General features: G+C 42.3%; 1 protein-coding gene across 1 annotated transcript in view; it reads left to right on the forward strand.

Moving 5' to 3' along the window:
• Positions 1 to 19,330, forward strand: part of LOC102839681 (maltase-glucoamylase, intestinal-like) — a 152,074-nt gene that overhangs the window by 80,482 nt on the left and 52,262 nt on the right. Inside the window, exons 10-18 of the mRNA XM_006861260.1 lie at positions 2,249 to 2,362; positions 3,933 to 4,017; positions 5,555 to 5,672; positions 15,509 to 15,680; positions 16,333 to 16,449; positions 17,386 to 17,540; positions 17,672 to 17,756; positions 18,621 to 18,677; positions 19,164 to 19,288. Of these exons, the coding sequence (XP_006861322.1) occupies positions 2,249 to 2,362; positions 3,933 to 4,017; positions 5,555 to 5,672; positions 15,509 to 15,680; positions 16,333 to 16,449; positions 17,386 to 17,540; positions 17,672 to 17,756; positions 18,621 to 18,677; positions 19,164 to 19,288 (1,028 nt within the window). The remainder of the gene's footprint in view (positions 1 to 2,248; positions 2,363 to 3,932; positions 4,018 to 5,554; positions 5,673 to 15,508; positions 15,681 to 16,332; positions 16,450 to 17,385; positions 17,541 to 17,671; positions 17,757 to 18,620; positions 18,678 to 19,163; positions 19,289 to 19,330) is intronic.

The following is a 19,330-nucleotide window of genomic DNA, read 5'->3' on the forward strand; positions in this document are numbered from 1 at the left end:
TATATATTTACTGTTCATTTTACAGGTTAATTTAGTCATATTTTATAGCTACATTGGAGTCCTGGTGTGGCTCTGTGAGTTACTGGGCCAGACCGCAGAGTCGTTTGAACTGCAAGGTCAGCAGTTAAAGCTCACCAGCTTGTCCTTGGAAACCCTATGTAGGGGTTCAGTGGGTCAAAACTGCTTCGAAGGCACTTAACAACAACCACATATTTATGTTAAGGAGCTCTGGTGGCGTTGTGGTTATGAGTCGGGCTGCTAATCTCATGTTCAGCAGTTCGAAACTACCAGTGGTTCGGTGGGTGAAAGATGAAGTTTTCTGCCCCAGTAAAGATTTACAGCCTCAGAAACCCTATTCAGGCTTGCTTTGAGTCAGAATCGAGTCTGTAGCACATAACTACCACCACCATATTTATATTAAATGTATATTTGATTGATTTTTGAAAAGTTTACTCTCTTTTTTGAGACCTACCAGACATTTAACACTAGAGTTTTCCCCAACATTTCTTTGTGCACCCATTCCTTTCATCCCTGAAGCACAGTGGAGACTATGGGACAGGCTTAGAGGAAACGCTTCAGGAAACCAGCTAGCAAATTGGGTGGAGATTTGGGATGATTTCCTTTTGGTTCCCCAGGTTCCTCTTCCACCAAGAAGATGAGGAATTGAGTGGGCCCTCCAGAGGATAGGGGCAGCTGTCTGGTTACAGGGTTCCCTGTCTAGACTGCAGAGTCCCAGTGAACCACTCAGAACTTAGGGTCTCTGACAAGGAAGGACTGCAGACAGAATCCAGCAGCACCTCCTTAAAAGGATGCCCAGTCCATCACCAAGTGCCCAGTCGGATGTGGGCTTTGCTGAGGGCTGCTTCTCCACCTTCAAGTGTATCTGTCCTGGACGAAGAGGTCTGGGTCTCCCTCAGCCTCTGCTCTTCCTCCAGAAAGTAGGAGCCCGGAGTGGGTGGTCAGCTCCTGGTACAGTGGCTGCAACACCGGGCTCAAACACAGCAGTGACTGTGAGGACGGCTCAGGTCAGGGGAGTGGGCCTTTCTACGGTGCAGGGGCTATTCTCCGGTCAGAACCAACTGGGAGGCGCCTAGCAGCAGCATGTTGACTATTTTGATTTATGCAGTTAATTTATTTTCATTTGATATTTACATTTCATCTTAAAATTTCATTTTTATATTTTAGGCTTATGTCTATACTTCCAATATTAATATTGGTGTTACAGTAATATCAATATTAAAGGACATAAACAGAAAATAAAATTGAAGTGTTAATATTAAATGTATAAATTTTAAATATACTTAAATAATGCATTAATATTAGCATAGAGTGCATCCATTTAAAATCTATGAGGAGGCTTTTAAAGTATCAAGGAAAGATTCCATTATCTTTTAATTCCATTTTTCAAAAAACTTCCTGAGGCTACCTCATATGTTAAAGTGCATGTAAGCATAAATAAAATATGAATGTAGAGGAAATATATAATAAAATATAAGTATAAACAAACAGGCAAGAATAAAACAAATATATGTGTATTTTATGTTTATATTTATTTATTTTATTACAGTGTCTGTATTATAGTCATATTTATTTTAATATTTATTTTTATATTTAAATGTAAAATTTGAGGAACAAGCTTGGTCTGTAGGACAAGTATGACCTTCAAACCATAAGGTCAGTGGTTCAAACTCATGAGCTGTTCCACAGGACAAAGATGATGCTTTATGTTCACACAACTGACTGGTGAGTTTGAGCTGCCACCTTGCAGTTCAAATCAACCTTTCAGCCAAGTGCTTATTCTACAGCACTGTACCAAGACTCCATATAACCTATAAATATCATTATTTAAACTAGGGCTTAGATGATGTACAATTTAGAACAAATTAAATTAATTCAGTAATTCTTCTTTGGCATATCCTCCTGTGAGACATCTTAGTATTCAAAACAGTTCTTCCGATGATCAGTCTGACATAATCAAATTCACTTTATTTTCATTGAAAAGAACTTTTGATGGTTTTCTCCAGTTGAGTCCATTATTTTTCCTTTTTTACTTTCTCTTCCATTGCATCTATTTTATTGCTTAGTTTTTGTTGGCAAGTCACGTATATTGACTCCACAAGCTACATGGAGGCTCTCATAGAAGAAATGTTAGGCAGTAGGAGTCAGAATCAACTCCACAGAACAAAGCAACAATAAAGAAATCGCTTTTTGCCACAAATCCAATTGCTACTCCATCCTTCTTTTCTAGGGCTACCCCGGATTGACAATCTTTCCTGACTTCAGTAATCCATCAAGCTTTTCATGGTGGACACAGCAGTTCACGGAATTCCATGAAACTCTGCACTTTGATGGAGTCTGGATTGTAAGTTATCACTCCACAATCAAACTGTCTTTCAGCTTAAAATGACTCTTTCATTAAATGCTATAATTGTGATTGTTTGTGAGTAATGATTAATTAATTTATACTTCCAGTTAATCTTTAAAGAATAATTACAGGGGGGAGATTTGTGTGAAATTTGAATAATAATTGTCTATTTACAGGATTAGGCAGTACTTTTTAAAAGCCATTTTAAAGGAACTGATTTAATCTCAACTGCCTTCTCTTCCTGTTTTTCACTGAGTGAAGTAAAAAAGACAGAAGATTATTAAAAAGAAATATGACCTTACCTTAGGTTCTTCTAAACCATGCTGGAACAATTCAGTAAAGTCTTCACACTTTATAAGAGTCTGCCATTGGAAGGGTAGTTTTAAATTAACTGATTGAAAACAATTTACAAAACATAGCCAATTCCATGTAGAGCTGGAGGGTACCTTAGATGCAGTGTAATCCAGTGATCAGGCTCAGAGATGAAACAGAGGTCAAAATAAGTGAGGGAGATTACTCAAATTCCCAAATCTAGCTCCAGGGAGACTCCAGGCGTTCTGGCTTCTTGTTCAGCAAAACATTTCTCAACAGTTGTCTATTATTAACATTTTTCTTCTGTTTAAAGCTTTTTGTTTTTTAAAAACAGTTTTTATTGTGAATTGAGTGATTGGTTTATATGGGGGAACATCAGTTTCATTGCAATGATTGCCATCTTCTCTGTACAACGTTGTTCAGTATTTGTTTCTGTTTCTTCTGGGGGTTTTTTGTTTTTTGTGGGGGAAAGAGGGTTTATAAACAAAAACACTCAGGAATAGATAATCATTTAAATAATCAAAGAACACATTCTACAAGCCTGCCTCCTGGCTGCCAGCATACAACCTTTCTCTTTCCATGAGTCTAGAGTCCTCAGCTGCTTTATCTCTCCATGTCCTCATCTCTGCCTCCATCTCTGGTATTGCTGCTTCTCAGGATAGCGTCCCACATTCTGCTTATGCTCTTCTCCTTTGATGGTCTTAGGGTCCTCTGTTTCTGGACTGACTACAAGATTAACTACTCTCCTGCTTTTGTTACAAAACTTCTACCTTTACAATTGTGACATTCGCAGTTAGTCATGATAACAATTAGTCATTATTGAATCGTAAGAATCTTATCCCTATCTCCCTTCACCAGACCCATCTAGATAAGATGAAAACTGTTCCTTGGGGACTCTACCTTCCCCACACACTCTGAAAGTAACCTGAAACTAACCTCCCTCTTGAAAATTTGTAAGCCAGCCACTGTGTGCCTTTATTGCCCCAAAACTACCAGCTGCTCTGCAGGAGAAAGATGAGGCTTTCTGCTCCCATAAAGATTTACAGCCTCAGAAACCCTGTACAGGGTTGCTATGAGTTGGAACTGACTCCACAGCACATAACCACCACCACCACCATTTTAGATAGCCAATATCTAAGTTGTCTATCCCTATCCACCCTGTATACAGAAGGACTAGGATTGGTACTTGAGGTGAATACTCCTTCTGTCTGTTGGTATTTATCAACAACATTTTGTATGTTTTATGTCTTTCAAGGAAATGGATGAAGTATCTAACCTTCACGAAGCCTCTGAAAATAAGTGTGAACAAAACAACTTGAACGTTCCTCCTTTCATTCCTCGTAAGCTTTTGTCAGTTTGCTAATTATGTAAGCATATAAAGTGTTAGAAACAACCTCAGGAAGACTCAGTGTGGTCAACAGCAATTTCATGTCCAGTCCAAGACACTCCCAAACATTCTGTCCACTTCTCTACTTGAGTCCTTGTTGCATATTTGGTCTCTGGTCCCTTCTGTGTTACCATAACCCAAGAGCAATTGAGGTTGGAGGTCAATGTTAGTCTGAAGCTGGCTTCCTTCCTTGGCTGTTCTTCCTCTCTGGAGTTCCATGTTCTTCCACCCTGTTACATCCTCCAAACCCCATACAGCTGGTTCAGTTTTAAACTTCATGAAACTATAAAAACACCCTAAGGTATAAACCACTTTGCATTGAAATAAATGTGGAGTTTTATTAACTTTTTTGGTGTGTTTTCATTATCAGACAAATTAAGCATCAAGTTCCTTTGAGTTCCTTCCTCTTTTATAGAGGCCATATTTCCAGTAAATGCCAGCTTTTGAGGCCTTGACTGATTTTGAAATAATGTTGAGGGAGGCGTATGAGATAGGCTATACTGTGGAAACCAGTCAACACCATCTCAGTGGATCAGCCCAATGAGACCTTATATTTTGCTTACATCCCACTCTAGTCATCCATTTTGATGACTCAGAGATCTAGCAACTTTCACTATCTTCTCCTATCTCTGAGTCCTTTTTTCCAGCTTCATGGACAAAGGGAAGAGAGGGGAGAGGGAATTTTAGGAACAGTCTGGAAGTGTGGTGCATCTAATTTGCTCATATTTCTTTGGGTAGAACCCAGTCACATGGTCTTAGCTTGATTTTTAGAGAAGACAATCAATATAATCTTCTTTTATCCCAAACTAGTCTTTGCCAGTTTCTTCTGGTTTGTTGAGTTCAGTTGAACACTTGGACCTTGGTTTAACTGTTTCTTAGTTCCTTTTTTATCAGTGAAAGGATAAAGAGCTTTTTTCGAGGTGAGTAGTAATTGAGTTCAAACCATTTAAATTCTTGCAAAATTTATTATTTGCTATCCCAACTTACTTTTTGTCCTTCTCTGCTCATTCTGTATTCTCCCAATTTCCAAGACTGTGGGTCAGTTTATTATGGTTTTCCTTAATCTTTTATTCTTCTTGATGGCCTAAGTCAATTCCCCACTCCTCCCACTAGAAAGCTGTAATATCCTACTTGTACTTTGTACATTAATTATAGATGCGTAGATAAGCATTGCACACTTTGTTTATATTTAATTTCAGCTTAACTTCCCACTGCTCTGAGCATGTTTCTCTACTGCCTCAACTTACCACCATCCTTTGTGAGCTGAGGGGATGCAAGCTCATTTCAACAAGCCCAGGTTGTTGTTGTTGTTAAGTGCTATCGACTTAGTTAAGTGTCATTCCAGGTAGGAAGTGGATTTTTGGAAAATCTTGTAATCTCTGTGTGGATACTATGTAGAAGGTGCAGTAACTAGGAAGTCAATGACGTGCTGACTGTTTTATTGATGTGGGCTGGTGGGGCAGTGTCTTACTGATCCATTCTCCCCACAGGAGTTCAGGACCATGTGCTTTCCGAGAGAACCCTTTGCATGGACACAGAGTTTCATAGGGGCCTTCACTATGACGTCCACAGCTTGTATGGCTACTCCATGGCCCAGGCCACAGATTCGTAAGGACTTGGTTGTGTCTCTAGTCCCAGATCTGGGGAAGCGGGAGTTGGAGGGTTTCTCTTCTCTTCTATAAGTATATTTTTCAAAAATTTTTGTGTGGTTACAGGGATATAGACACAATTGTTCTTACAGCGTCCTTGGTGGGTTCCCTCATGCAATCTCTTGGTTTCTCAGTGGAATTCCTTTGGATGAGCACACGCTAAGAGGCTCCATTATCTCAAGGGTTAAAACAAATAACAACCTTTGAGCTGATTTCCATTCTTAGGGACTCTATAGGACAGGATGGGAGTGCCTCGTAGGGTTTCCAAGGCTGTAAGTCTCTGTGGACACAGACTGCCTCATCTTTCTCCCATGGATCAGCTGGTGGGTGTGACTTGCTGAACCAACCCAAGACCAAACCATGCTGCTGAGTTGGTTCTGACTCTTGGCCTCCTCGTGTGTTTCAGAGCACAACTGCATTGCATAGGGTTTTCTATGGCTAATTTTTCAAAAATGGATTTCTAGACCTCCCTTCTGAGGCACCTCTGAGTGGATTTGAACCTCCAAACTTTTGGCTAACAGCAGAACATGTTAACAATTTATACCCTACCTCAGGGACTCCTCAAGGATACTGTCATTGTTACTGTTGTTGTTAAATGTCATCGAGTCAGTTCCGACTCATAGCGACCTGGTATAGGGTTTCTGAGGAGACACTGGTGGGTTTGAACCACTGGCCTTGCAGTTCAAACTGACCTTGTGGTCAAGTGCTCTTCCTACAGTGCCACACCAGGACTCCTCAAGGATAGCTGGTGGTGGTTATGTGCTGTAGAGTTGGTTCCGACCCTGTACAGGGTTTCCGAGGCTGTAAATCTTTTTGGAAGCAGAAAGCCTCATCTTTCTCCCACAGAACCACTGGTACTGGTACTTTCAAACTGCTGACTGTGAGATTAGCAGCCAGGCTTGTAACAAGTACACTACCAGAGCAAGTCGTTTAGCGCCCTGACTGGAAGTCAATCCTTGCTTTGTTCCCATTACTGAATGTTATGTTGTCTCCACTCTTGGATGGGGCAGATTTAACATAAAAAATATAGGGCACCAGTTACATTTGCACAGCACATGCTGTTGTTGTTGTTAGGTGCCATGGAGTCCGTACCCGCTCATAGCGACCCTGTGCACAACAGAATAAAACACTGCCCGATTCTGGGCCAACCTCACAATTGTTGCCACGCTTGAGCCCATTGATGCTGCCACTTTGCCAATCCATCTCGCTGGGGGTCTTCCTCTTTTTCTCTGGCCCTCTACCTTACCAAACATGATATCCTTCTCCAGCGACTCATACTAAAGATCAGTGTTCATGTGAAATACAGATTTATCTGACCATTCTGTACTTACATGGCAACATTATACCACACCCTTCTATTTTATTTACTGACCACCTCAGTCTCCCTCAATGTTTGTCACTACTGTACCTCACACACCACACATAAACACACCGTACTCACACACATCACACATATACCACATCCCTACACACAGTCACATATGCTGCATATGCCACACACACACGAACAACACTGCCACAGTTACATGCCACACTCACACATGCCACATACACCAGAAATACCACAGCACACACTCACACACCACACATTCCCATACCATTATCTGACACATAGTACACACACCACACACCAAACATGCACTCAGACACACACACCAGATAATTATACGCCACACACTGCTACACATACTCCCAATCTCATACACACATGTCCTCTCACATATACATACCATAATATACCACACACACACTCTCACACACATAAACCCACTCTTCTTCATATACCCAAAGACACACACATTCACACACACACACACTTACACACTCTCACACCACACACCCTCTTATACACACTAACACACACACTCTCTGTCTCACACAGAGTCACATACGCCCTGTCTCACACACACACTTTGCCCATGTAGGACGTCTTACAAGGAGACAGATGTTTTCAGCGAAACATTCTGTCCTTCCACATGTTGTCACATAAGATTTTTGCTCATAACCAGTAAATTGAGGAATGGCTCCCCTGACCCAGGCCCTTCCAGAAGGAACATAGAAAAATCCAACTATTATACCTAAGAAAGAAAGGGATTCTGGACTAAGCTTAAGAGGAGTTTAGTTTTACATTTACAACACAGAGACACTGGGGTGTCTGAAGGAGATATGTTGAAAAAGGATGTGATAGCTGTTCCGTGTGTTGATGGGAGTAGGGGCAGCGCCTAGCCCCTGCACTGCTTGATGTCTGGCTTCATTTGGCACCACTGACTCTCCTCTGACTCCGAGCTTTAGTCTTAAGGTACCACACTCCACGGGAGCTCCCTAGCTCTTGCCATTCTTCCTCAGCATCTCCATCACAACATTCTCCATCTACTCTCTTGCTCCTGATAAGTCTTAGGTGACAATCATCATAGCTCATTTCCTTCTGTGCTGACACATAGGGAACTTAAGCCTTTTCACAGAGTTAACTATAATTAGGAGTCCCTGAATGGTACAAATACTATTTCCTTCCTCTGTGTCTTTCCATGTGCTGGACACTGTGGGGGCCTACACTTCCTGACCACTTCCTTCCACGTGTCCTTCCATATGCTGGACACTCTGTGGGGTGCCTTCACTGACTAACCACTTCCTTCCCCATGTCTTACAAGTGCTGGATACCCTGTAACGGGGTCTTCACTGACTCACCACTTCCTTCCACGTATCCTTCCATGTGTTGGACACCTTCGCTTACTGACCACTTCCTTACTGTGTATCTTTCCGTGTGCTGGACACCCTGCATGGGGCCTTCACTGCCTGACCACTTCCTTCCCTGTATCTTTCCATGTGCTGGGCGCCCTGTGTGTGGACCCTCTCTGCCCTGACCACATCACAAGCAGAAATCTCACTCCGGTGTCAGCTCTAGAAGCCTTCTGACATCTCTAGAGAAAGATGATTTCTCCATTCTCGCTGCCATCTTTGTTCATGTCTTAACACACTTAACATGCAGTCATTTGACCTTATAACTATTTCTAAGTGTTCTTCTTCTTTCTTGCTGGACTGTATACTCCTTGAAGGCAACCAAAAACCTCCCCAGACCCATTACCTTTGAGCTGATTCAGACTCACAGTGACCCCATGAGTAGAACGACCCCATAGGACTTTCTTGGCTAGGATCTTTTTGGAAGCAAATTTCTAGGGTTTTCTTCATCAGTGTCACTGGGTGGGTTCAAACTGCCAAACTTTTCATTAGTAGTCAAGCTTTTACTCATTTGCACAATCCAGGGACATCATGAGTGCAAAAGCATGTGTTTATCCTTAGCGTTATTGATAAAGGATATTCATAACACCTTATAGGCCAAAGAGATATTTGTGTGATGAATTTCTGGTCTAATAAAGGCAGGGCAGGAACACTAGGGGGTGATGAATTCAAGGCTGAGCCTGTGCTGTTTGGATTTCCTGCACCATTTTTGCTGTCCTGACTTTGCATGAGATGGTACAAAGTACTTGGCACTTTGCATATAAGTGTGAGAGAGAATATTTGTCCAATAAGTGCAAAGGTTCTTGTATCAATAGAGGGAAAGCTTAGATAAGAAGGAAGAGTGTGTCTGATTTTGCCACTTTCTCTTTTCTGACTTCCTTCTCTGTTCTCTTTGTTGTTGTTTTTAAGTGCCTTTGGATTAGTTCGGAACCATAGTGACCCTGTATAGGGTTTCCGTAGAGTAGCTGGTGGGTTTGAACCACTGACCTTGTGCTGGGTGAGCTGTCCAATGTTTGTTTATTCTTAGCATACCTGTGATTATCCTACAGTGCCACACCAGGACTCTACCCCTACCTCTACTCTCTTCTCTACCTTTCCTCAAAACTGAACTAGATGAGTAACTTAGTTTCCTCATCCGTGACATGACAGACTTGGCTCCATGTTCCCCATGGTTCCACTTTGTGCTGACATATTTGGATTCTGAGATACATCCATCGTGACATGAGCCACAGAGCCACTCTCCCCCACTCCGGCTGCACTTCCTTACTCTCTTCCAGGCCCTCTCCACCCCTTCCTTCTCACTCTCCCCCCATGCTTAGATGGATGTATGGGCCAGTGTTGGGTTAGAGAAACAGATAATGTTATCATTTAATTAGATCAGGAGTTCAATCTGGAGAACTAACTCTTGTTGACTTGTTGGGTCTTTGTTGCTGTTTTTAACTTTTTATTGTGTTTTGGGTGAAAATTTACAGAGCTAATTGGGTTTTCATTCAACAATTCATACATACTTTGTTTTCTGACACGAGTCTCTTCAATGAAGCAGCCATCTTCCCGCTTCCTGCCTGTGTTTCCTGTTGCCATTTGTCCTTTTCCCCTATTCCTTCTTGCCTTCTGAGCTTTATCCCTGGATAAATGCTCACCTTTTAATCTCACACTGTTGATTGTTCTCATGAGTGCATACCTTCTTGCTATTATCCTTCGTTTTACAGGCCTGTCTATTGCTTGACTGAAAGTTTAACCATAAAGGTGAGTTTAGTTTTAGGTTTAAAGGATACTGAAGGGCTATAGTCTTGGGTTTTCACCAAGTCTTGTTGGGACTTTAGCCCAACCTGAACTGGAAATATAATTTGGGGAAAATGCAGAGATCCTAATGGGCCAACCAGAGCATGGAGCTCACGTCCCTGTGGTTGAAAGCTAAAGACCACCAGGAGCTGACTGCCAACAGACCTGGGGAGGAAAAAGAAAAACTCTAGCCTCAGCTATCTAAGTAAGACTTCTCAAAGTTGGATGTTGTCCAATGTGTGTTCTCTAATCTGAAAGTTGTCCTCTTGGCTAATCTGTGTTGCCATGTGCAGTTGTCTCCAAACAACTGTAGTCTCAGATGACCTCATCTCAGATTTAGTTTTCTTCTTCATCACCTGAGTGTGATTTCGTCATGACTGATGACTGCAGAGAGAAATAACACCCCCACCACCGGTATTCACAGCTACAGTTGTGAAGATGGCACAGGATGGGGCAGGGTTTTGTTCTGTTACCCAAAGGGTTGTTATGAGTTGGAACCAATTCGACGGCCCCTAAGACAGAGTAGGAGAAGCATTTCAGGAACATGTGTATAAGAATGTCCAGACTAAAAACTGGGGCAAGAGACTACATCCCACCCTCTGCTGAAGTAGTTACCATAGTGGATTCCAGGCCTTGACTCCTTTGCTTTCTTTTCTATCTAGTTGTATTTTGTAAGTAGTATGCTATATGCAATATAGTAAAATATTTTCTATTTTTATTTATTTATTTGTTTTTAAGGTTTTTATTGTGGATTGAGTGAGTTTACAGGGCAGATCATCAGTTTTACATTCAACAGATCATACACCTTGCGTCATTACAATGACTGTAATCCCCTCCCTGTGCCATCAGTTAACAGTATTTCTCTATATACACTTTAGCTTTTCTAAAAAACAACAAAATAAAACAAAACACTTAGGCATATATAATAATTTACACCTCCAAAGGGCACATTCTGCAAGTCTGCCTCCTGGCCACCAGCGCTTAGTCCCTCTTTTCCAGTGAATCTAGAGTCCTCAGCTTCTCCCTCTCTCCATGTACCCATCTCTGTCTCCATCTCTGGTGTCACTGCTTCTCTGGATAAAGTCCTACATTCTGCTTGTGCTCTTTTCCATTAATTGTCCTAGAGTCTTTTGATTCTGGACTGTAAGATTAAACACGCCTCTGTTTTTGTTACAAAACTTCTACCTTAACAATTGTGACAGCCGCAATTAGTCTGCAATAGTGATAACAATTATTCACTATTGAATCATATGAATCTTATCTCCATCTCTTTTCACCAGGCCCATCTAGACAAGACGAAAACTATTCAGTGGGGACTCTTTCTCTCCCCTCTCCCCCATACTCTTAAACGAACTCCCTCTTGAAACCTTGTAAGCCATTCACTTTGTACCTTTATCGCCCCCTCAATTTAGGGAGCCAATGTCTAAGTTGCCCATCCCTATCTACCCTGTGTACAGAGTGTATAGCATTGATACTTGATGTGAAGACTCCTTCCCTCTCTGTTGGTATTTAGAGTTACTACCTCCATGAGTATAGGTAAGGTTCATCAAATTGTAGCAATTTACCCTTGTTTCCTTTATAAAAAAATTGTTTTTTTGGTAATCTTCCTCTAGTGGAGTTCTGATTATCAAACCATCGAGGCTAGGTCAAATGAGTACTATCTGCAAGTTTGGGTGTTCTTGTGCATATCTCCTCACTTCATATCAGTTGGATGCTTCACTCTCAGCCCTAGCCCTCTGTGACTATGTCCTTGTCCATGGGATCAACACACTTTGGACCACCCAGCCCTTCCTCTTCTTGCTGTCATTGCCAGGTCAACAGGAGTCAATGGACTGTGGTTGAACTCAGCCCATTTCTTCATTGCTGCCTCTGCCCCTCTTCCACTCACCAGTAAACCAATATGGTCACCAACAAGCTTATATGCCTGTTCGTATGTTCCCTTTGTTTCAGTCTTAGAAGGGAGTTTGTCCTGAAGGAATTTGATTGCTTGCCTTGATGGCTTCCTGGCAAACAGCTTGCTTATTCTTGCAGTTTTCAGTCATGCTGACATTTTTGTTTTGGGTTTTTCCTGATGATCTTTCTTTGAAGATGTGTCTTCTGTCAATCTAGCTGTTTCATGCTAGTCTGCTTGTCCTTGCTAGTGGGAATGTCCCACCTAATAAGGTTCTGGATGGGGCTCAGAATTCCAACTGAAGTCCTATACTTTGAAAAGGCTTTGCAAGTGGCCTATTTCACTGGGCAAGTTCTAGAATCCCTTTTAGGTATTCCAATCAGTTCTAGGCTGAAGACGGGCTTACAAGTTTTCTGTAATCATGTTTCCCAACATTCTTTTCAATTCCACTCAATTGTCTATTTTACAATAGTAGGCAAGAGAAACCAATATTCATAAGACAGTCAAGCATTTTAGTATTATTTCCCCTCTTAAGGCTATGCCTAAATCCCTGTATCCCAGAGCCCAGTTGTTTTAAGGTTGGGCATGCATCACTATTTACCTCTGTCCCACTTAGGCCATGCAAACCTGTCTCAGTGTTCCCCTATCTATCTTGTTCTTCCACCTCCTCCCCCTTCTTGTATCAGCCTCCCTGACACCCGAACTAAACCCCCCACCCAACCCCACTGTTGTGGTTACCATATATTCCATTAACTCTTCCCTCTATTTAAGACAATCTATTTTATCCTGTAATCTACCTAAGCTTTTCACCACCTGGATGGATCTCTGTTCCTCTGTTTACCTTCTTTCACATTGTAATTGCTTTGATCATAGTCTGACCTCCCAGATCCTCTGTTCTTATAATTTTATTCTATTCTTGACTCTTCCATTTGTCTATTGAGTTCAGGGTGATGCTGCCATGTACGTCATTCTGTAGTTGTTGTCTGTTCTTGTTGGTTCTCAGTCCACAGAACTTCCTTAAGGATGTTTTTCATAGCAGGGTTAGCTTTGGCAAAATCCCTTAGCTTCTGTTTATCCTGGAATGTTTTGATTACACCATCGTATTTGATTGACAGTTTTGCTGGTTAAAGGATTCTTGGTTGGCAGTTTTTTCCTTTCAGGGTTTTATATATGTCTTCCCATTACCTTCTTTCCTACATGGTTTCTGTTGAGAGATCTGAGCTTAATCTGATTTGCTTGCTTTTGTATGTTATACTTCTCTTTTCCATAGCTGCTTTCAGAATTGTCTCCTCATCTTTGATTTGGCGAGAGCTTGATTATTATATGCCTTGGTGATTTTCTTTTGGGGTCTATCCTTTCTGGGATTCATTAAGAGCTTCTTGAATATTTATCTTTTCGCTTTTTAGGATGTTAGAAACTTTTTCTTCCAGCATCGCTTCAATTATCTCCTCTGTGGACTTGTGTGATTCTTCCTGTTCTGGAATGCCTATAATTCTTAAGTTATTCCTCTTCATGTTGTCCAACATGAATCTTAGGGCTTCTTCAGATTTTTTAATCCTTTTTGTGCTTTCTCTTCTATCTTAGTAGTGTTAAGAGATGTATCTTCGAGCTCACTAGTTCTGGCTTCTATCTCTTCAATTCTACACTTTTGCCCTTTCAGTGTATTGTCCATTTCTAATATTCTATTATTAATTGTTTGGACAGCTTTCTGTAGGTTTTGAATTGTTTCCAATGCTGTATATGTCTTATTTGATTGCTCTTGTAGCACTTTCTTGACTTCTTCCTTATTTTTCTCAACTCTGTTGAGTAGTGTTTTGATACGTTTTATAATCACTTTTCTGAATTCCTTCTCAGGCATTTCCAAAGCCTGACCATCTTCCAGTATGAGTGTAGGTCTACTTCCAGCTCATTTGCCTCAGTCACTTTATCTCATTTCTGGACATGTGCTGATATGGTCATCTGTTTCTGTGTTTTTTGTTTTTTTGTTTTTTTGTTTTTTTATATTCAGGAGTTATCTGTGGCCTCATTACTTAGATGGATGTGTGTTTTGTTTTTTGTTTTTTTATGCTTTCTGATTGCCTCTAGGTAGATGTGATCAGGAGTTGGCCTTTCCTTTTGAATCTTCTTCCTGAGAAATTTCAAGATGCCACTGTTGGTCATTATGACATAACTCAGGAATTACTTTTTATCCTGTTTCCTTTTTAGTCTGCCTATCCTGCTCCACAATCCCTGCTCAGGCCTTTTTCCTAGTGATAAACAGTTCAGGTCTGGTTGTGGTTGTTTTGCACTGCTGTTTAGTTTTAAGTGGAAACTGTCACTTTAAATTTCAAGAAGATCTGTGCACATGCGTAGTAGAACCCACTGGGGGTGGGGGATATAGTGTCCACTTGCTCAGGCACCCCCTCTAGTCACCAGAATGGATGTGCACAGACAGTGAGAGACCAATGAACAGATACAAAAATAAAGTATGTCCACACCTTTATCTCAGCGGTTCTGTCAGGCATCCGTGGCTGCTCTGATGCTTCCCCCATTTGGTCTTTCCCAAGATGGCGGCTCCTGGAGCAACTGAGCATCTTGAATTAGAAAGCAACGGGTTTCTTGCTTCTGTTACAAATTTCCCTAGCTGTAAGCCTTTCAACCTTCTAAATATTGCTTTATATATGATTCAGAGTTCTGGGACCATTCCCTGAGCCTGCTTGGACCAGTATTCTGTGTTGCTGTTGATGGATCTCCTCACTACATGTCTACCTGGTCCACCATCTTGTTTGTTCTCCCTATTTTTATTGTTTTTAACGGTCTAAAGAGTATAATATGTCATCCTTTGAGAATTAGTGGTTTATATTGATACAATGTTGCTTAGACTATAAGCTTTGCTAACATTGAGAGCTGGTCATAACAAATTCTGAACTTGAGAGGAGCCCAAGTGCCTGGGACCCCTTGGCATACAGATTTCCTTCTTCTGTTAGCAGGACACAGTTACAACTTGAGCTGGCATTGTGATAAACTATGGTTATCAAGGTGTGGAAGCAAGTGGCATTGGAAAAACTGACTCCAGGGAGGAGATGGAACCAAGGACCAAAGACTTGTTTCCACTTTAGTATCAACCAAGGGCCAAAATGCAACCAAATCCAAGATGGAGAAAACATAAATAAGGAAGTCACAAGTTTAGAGACATTCCTTGGAGGATTTGAAATGTAGAGGCTTGTACTGTCTTACTCAAAGGGGGTAGGAAGTGCTTAGAAATTTTGCCAGTTGGTGCCTCATGACACTGAGATATTTTTTTTTTTTCTCAATTTCATTGGGAAGCCTACTGTTGCCTGATGTATAAGGTGAAGTCTAGACATTTACATTTCATCTGACACTCAGCCGGATGCATTCCTTTTCAGGGCCATGGAGGCTGTCTTCTCAAGTACAAGGAACTTCATCCTTTCCCGCTCTACTTTTGCTGGCTCTGGCAAGTTTGCTGGTCACTGGTTGGGGGACAATGCAGCCACATGGAATGACCTACGGTGGTCCATTCCTAGCATCCTTGAGTTCAACCTATTTGGAATCCCCTTGGTGAGCCTCATTTCCAACCAAGGAACATTAACCCTTTGTTCTTTGACATTATTTCCACCACCAGCCATTAAGGGTGCCTTACTGTTAAGGAGCATATGCTCTACTGGGATTTGAATTGGAATAAACACTCTGTATAGGTGTTCTGAAGTCCTGGTGTTGCCCTGTAGGATCAGCACTGAACTGTGAATCACAAGGTTGGTAGTTTGAACTTAGTAACCTTATACAGGACCGCTATGAGTTGGAACCGACTGGATGGCACTTAACAACAACATAAGGTGTCTGAGCTGCCTCCTGAAGTTAGGATAATAGAACTTTATCATTGGGTTGGCATTCAGGGACTCTCTGGGATTGGAAAAAAGAGACCAGGAGTAAAATGTATTGCCATCGTAGAACAATTCCACCAGGAGAGCAGCAGAGAGTTGGAAAGTGTGAAATCAGGAACTGAATATGAGAAAAGGCCCTTGATACAAGGATCAATGTCTTCATCATCTCTCAGTCTTCCTCCTCAATCCATCATGTAATGCATGCTTACTTGTCCTTCATTTTGGCCGGGGCCTGTTTGAGCATGGGAGAAGCAGAATAAGATTCTCTTTTCCCTCTACATATAGGTCTCTCCCTAACCCCTGTGCTTGTCTGTGTGATAACTCTTCAGGTAGGAGCCAATATCTGTGGTTATGAGGGTAATACCACAGAGGCCCTCTGCAGAAGATGGATGCAGCTTGGAGCATTTTATCCACTATCCAGGAATCACAACGGGCCTGGATTCATGGTAAGGTCCCCTCCCCCAAATGGTGCAAACTTCCTGAGTGGTCCAATCTACTTGTTCTCGAAGAAGATTTGAGGAAAATACTACATGTTGTTCTGAAGTCCAAACAGGATAGGAAATCTTGGGTAACTGACCTAAAAGGCAGGTATGAGAGTGTCAGTGTGAGAACGGGATGTGTGTATACTGATTGGCTTTACTGTTGAAGACTCACCTTCCTCCTTGCTCTCCTCATCCTCCCTGTCTCTTCTTCCTTCTCCTTCTCCTCTTCCTCCTCATCTCCTCTACTTTCTCCTCATCCTCCCTGTCTCTTCTTCCTTCTCCACGTCTTCCTTACTTCCTATTCCATCTCCTCTTTTCTTCTCCTTCTCCTCTTCCTCCCTGTCTCTTCTTTTACCTTCTCTGCCTCCCTCTTCTTTGCCTGTGTCATCTCCTCCTCCTATCCCTGTTCCTAACCTGCTCCCAATTTCTTCCTTCTTCTTTATCCCCATTCCCTTCTAACTCTCCCCTCCTATTATGATAACTATTACCATTGGAAATATCTTTGAGAACTCTCCACATATAAAATAAATTGGGAGAGATTTGGATGAAAGTGTTATATCCAGAGTGGAGCCCCACCCACCATAACCCCTTCATCTCCATTGAACCTTTGTGAGGCTACTTTCACACTTTGGGTTTCTCATAGCTTGGCCTCAGAAGACTCCAATAAAATTTCAACTCTTCCACTTGCTTACAATTTTTGTTGCAAAAGTTATATTGTCTTTGGTGTTGTTTTCTTATTTGTAAAATGAAGAGATAGGACTAAGGTCTTTTTGAATCTGGAAATGCCTTTACATCTTCTAGGTTGGAGAACATAGCTACTTTCATCTCAGACAGCTTCATATGAGAAGCGAACTTTAAAATTACAGTGGAAATGTCCAGTGAATGCCTCTTTCTTCCTAGGACCAGGACCCGGCATCCTTTGGACCTGATTCCATGCTGCTGTTGTCCTCCCTGCACTACCTGAACATCCGATACATGCTGCTGCCCTACCTTTACACCCTCTTCTACTGCGCTCACACGCGAGGGGATACTGTGGCCCGACCTCTGCTGCATGAGTGAGTTCGCTGACCCATGTGACTCCCTTCTGGATCATAATCTCACCCCATGACCTTGCTGCTACACTCTGAGCTCGTGTCTTGTACTGATGGACTCATCAACCTCTCTGTTCTTTCTTCTCCTTTTACAGGTTCTACCAGGACCCCAGCACCTGGGATGTGCACGAGCAGTTCCTATGGGGGCCTGCTCTCCTCATCACACCTGTTTTACATGCAGTACGTCTACACTCAGACAATGGGGTGGGATGTCACAACTGCCCCATCACTAGATGTCACACCTGCCCCATGACTGTAGCTACATCAGGCACTGAGCAACAAGATTACATTTCACTATAAATGGGAAAGAGAGCAGAAATGAAACAACAGTCACTCATGGCTCCACTGTGCCATAAGCAAATGCTTTCTATTTTGAAAAATCACCTTAAAACCCATGTCCTTAGCATGTGGCTGTGGTACTGAGCTGGGCTTTACATTCCTTGGTGTGTATGGGTTGACCATCTGTATGGCTTCCCTTTTTCCAGAGAGGTTGTACTCTAGGGGTTGGCTTGGGATGGTATAGAGAGGAGCAAAGTGGGAGAGAGGGGTGCTGGGCAATGGGAGGAGTCTCACTAGAGAGCAGGTGTGAAGGACTACATGTACCTTACTCAAATGGGACTCATGGTAGAGGTGAATAGGGACGTCTGGGGGAAGAGCCAGGATTATACTGATGGAGATGTCATGGGGGACCCCTGTAATCATGTCCAACACCCTGGTAGCTGGTGTTCCAGCTGTACCATCTCATTGCAGGTCCTGCTAATCAGCAGGGGCCTAGTGGGGGGCTCACCATGCCCTCCCACCTGTCATAGCACTGAATGTCTGTGAATAGATTGTCTCTGCTTCTCTTATCAAGCACAGGGGCTGAAGCAAAGAGACTTGAATCTTAGTTAGAGTGCTGCTTCCTCCTGGCTTTGGGGAAAACGTTCAGCCTTTCTGAGTTGGGAGTTCTGAGTCATCATCTTCAGAAAGGAATGATTCTATCCATCTCTAAGACAGCCCAGAACAACTGTGAAGGGTGGCAACTGATTTTCATTGTGTTCCTAGGACGAGGACCCAGTGAGTGCCTACATCCCAGATGCCATCTGGTATGAGTTTGAGACAGTAAGTGAGGCAGTCCTTATGGTGGTAAGACCTGCCTCTGGCAGAGGGCAGTGTGGATGAAACAGTCTTGGGAGCTTGGGGTAGGATCATGTAAGGTTTACATTTTATTGACTAAGGCTACTTTTTCTGCAAGGATGGCCTCTCCAAATATACCATGAAATATTTGAATACCTGGAATAGGTGTCTAGAAATATTTATTGCCTTACCTTAACCACCATGCAGCTATTGGGACTTGTCCTGGTCTTTGGCTGAGATCACCTGGAGAATTAAAACCCAGTTGTGAGTCACAGCATGGTGCAATATAAGGAAATGAAGTGGAGTGGATCTCAGCTCTGCTCTTAACTACCTGTAGGGCTTGAGAAGTCACTTCATTTTGGAGACATCCATATTGTCTTCTCTAAAACCAGGTAACTGAATGCAACCATTTCCAAGGTCCCTCCAAGGCCAAAGAGTCTGTCATCTGATGGTTTTATTTTTGTTGATTAGGGAGTGGCCATCCCATGGAGGAAGCAGCAGGTGCAGATGACATTCTCCAAAGATAAGATAGGACTTCACCTTCGAGGGGGCTACATAGTCCCCATGCAGACCACAAACACCACCACAGAGACCAGGTACACTCCATTCTGTTCTAGGGAGGGAGCACTTGAAAGCTC

This window comes from Chrysochloris asiatica, unplaced genomic scaffold, assembly GCF_000296735.1.
Source record: "Chrysochloris asiatica unplaced genomic scaffold, ChrAsi1.0 scaffold00041, whole genome shotgun sequence".
NCBI lineage: Eukaryota > Metazoa > Chordata > Mammalia > Afrosoricida > Chrysochloridae > Chrysochloris > Chrysochloris asiatica.